Source organism: Galeopterus variegatus, unplaced genomic scaffold, assembly GCF_000696425.1.
Source record: "Galeopterus variegatus unplaced genomic scaffold, G_variegatus-3.0.2 Scaffold902, whole genome shotgun sequence".
NCBI classification, from domain to species: Eukaryota; Metazoa; Chordata; class Mammalia; order Dermoptera; family Cynocephalidae; genus Galeopterus; species Galeopterus variegatus.
The window spans coordinates 385,562-387,657 of record NW_007727013.1 but is presented as its reverse complement, the minus strand read 5'-3'; the positions used below and the strand labels follow the sequence as shown (position 1 = coordinate 387,657).

Below are 2,096 nucleotides of genomic sequence, written 5' to 3'. Positions count from 1 at the left end.
AACAAAGTTCAGCCCTCTGAGTGTTATACTCTGTTAACCACAGAAGCCTAAAGTTCTTCTATAGCTAATCTGAGCCTGTGATTCCTTTGCTCTCGCAGTCCCTTTCCCCTNCAGGGCCCCCTTCAGTCTGGAGGCCTTGGAGGTCTCTGTCATGTCTACAAACCTGGCTTTGTCAGGACAAAAACAGGGCCTTAGATCAGTGACTTAAATGGCTGTAGAAAAGCACCTCCTAGAATAAAGGACTCAGTAAGTATTTTGTGAATGAGTGAATGAATGGATGTGAACTAGAGAGACAGCTTGCCATTGGCTTGCAAAACGGGAGACCTGCCTGTGTTGGCAATGTGTGAGAGAACTTCAGGCTTCGTTTCTCAGACCTTTATTCTTCTAAACAAAGTTCAGCCCTCTGAGTGTTATACTCTGTTAACCACAGAAGCCCAAAGTTCTTCTATAGCTAATCTGAGCCTGTGATTCCTTTGCTCTCGCAGTCCCTTTCCCCTCTAAGAAACGGGTGATCACTGAGGAACGATGCAGCAGGGCAGCAGCCGCTTGGAGGACTTCCCTCTCAATGTGTTCTCGGTCACTCCGTACACACCCAGCACCTCCGACATCCAGGTGACCGATGACGACAAGGCGGGGGCCACCTTGCTTTTCTCAGGCATCTTTCTGGGTCTGGTGGGGATCACGTTCGCTGTCATGGGCTAGATTAAATACCAGGGTGTCTCTCACTTTGAATGGACCCAGCTGCTAGGGCCCATCCTGCTGTCGGTTGGGGTGACGTTCATCCTGATTTCTGTGTGCAAGTTCAAAATGCTCTCCTGCAAGTTTTGCAAAGAAAGTGAGGACAGGGTCCTGGACCCGGAACAGACACAGGGAGGACAGTCGTTTGTTTTCTCTGGCATCAACCAACCCATCACCTTCCACGGGGCCACTGTGGTGCAGTACATCCCTCCTCCTTACGGCTCTCAAGAGCCTGTGGGGATGAGCGCCCCTCACCTGCAGCCCGTGGTGAGCCCTGGTGGTCTCATCTTCCCCGGAGGGGCAGCGGCTGTCGCACCGAGTCCTCCACAATACTATACCATCTACCCTCAAGGTAACGCCGCCTTTGTGGATGATGAGCTCCACCCTGCTTTCATGGATGGTGGAAATGGCAGGTATGGTGTGTGGAGTTGGGGACTCTCCCCTTCTGGCCACCACCGTCATGGTCTATGAGGTTTGGGAAGTGGCAGGAAGATGCAAACCTGAACAGCCTGATGCCCAGGGTGGTGGCACTGGTTCTGTGAGGGCTGCTTTGGGCTATAAGGCGCCTGTTTTCTGCTTCTGTTTCAGGCCCAGCCCTGATACTGACCAGCTAGAAGAGACACAGCTGGAAGATGAGGACTGTGCCTGCTTCTCGCCTCCCCGCTATGAGGAGATATATTCCCTCCCTCGCTAGAGACTGTAATGCTAAGCGAGCAAGCACTGAAGTCATTGTTACCTGACCACTGAAGTCTTCTATGCTGTGACCTTCAGATATCAGACAGTGGGGCGGCCCAGGCAGCCTGACAGATGTCATTCGAGGGGGGAAGGGGAAGTGGGAGGGGACATGTCTCGACTGGTAAAAATTAGGCCGGGCTAGGGAAATTCTCCTCTGGCCCTGTTTCAAATTCCCTCAGGTAAGAAATGCCCACGTGAGGTTCAGGAGCAGGAATTCCACCTGTTTATCCACCACCCTCCCCTTCCCTCTAGGAAGGCCCTGATGTCTCAATTTTAACTCCAGCAGCCAAGGGAGAAATCACTACTTCTGAGATTTTGGGAGCTTCAGCCGTGGTGAGAGTGGGGATGGGAAAGAAGCCCGGAAGAGAGAACAGGCTCAGCTGGAGATATCCCGGTGCTTGTCCCTGGTCTCAAAGCGGACTTGCATATGCAAGACAACTTGGTTGCCATCTGGTCTCCCTTGAGCATTCTGGATAAAGACTGCCAAAAATAAAAACGATGGAATAAAATAAAGAATGTCTCCTGTTAGAATAGCATTGGACAGCTGGCGAACCTACACGAAATAAATAATAGGGTTATGATGTGAGCAAATCCATGTTATCACTGAGTCACAGGCACCCGTG

At 51.5% G+C, this 2,096-nt stretch overlaps 1 protein-coding gene across 1 annotated transcript; it reads left to right on the top strand.

Annotated features, from left to right (window-relative positions):
• The first annotated feature begins 525 nt into the window (after positions 1-525).
• TMEM174 (transmembrane protein 174) lies at positions 526-1,432 on the top strand. The gene is given in 2 exon segments (XM_008573317.1): positions 526-1,151; positions 1,327-1,432. Coding segments are annotated over 2 exon segments (732 nt in total).
• The last annotated feature ends 664 nt before the right edge of the window (positions 1,433-2,096 follow it).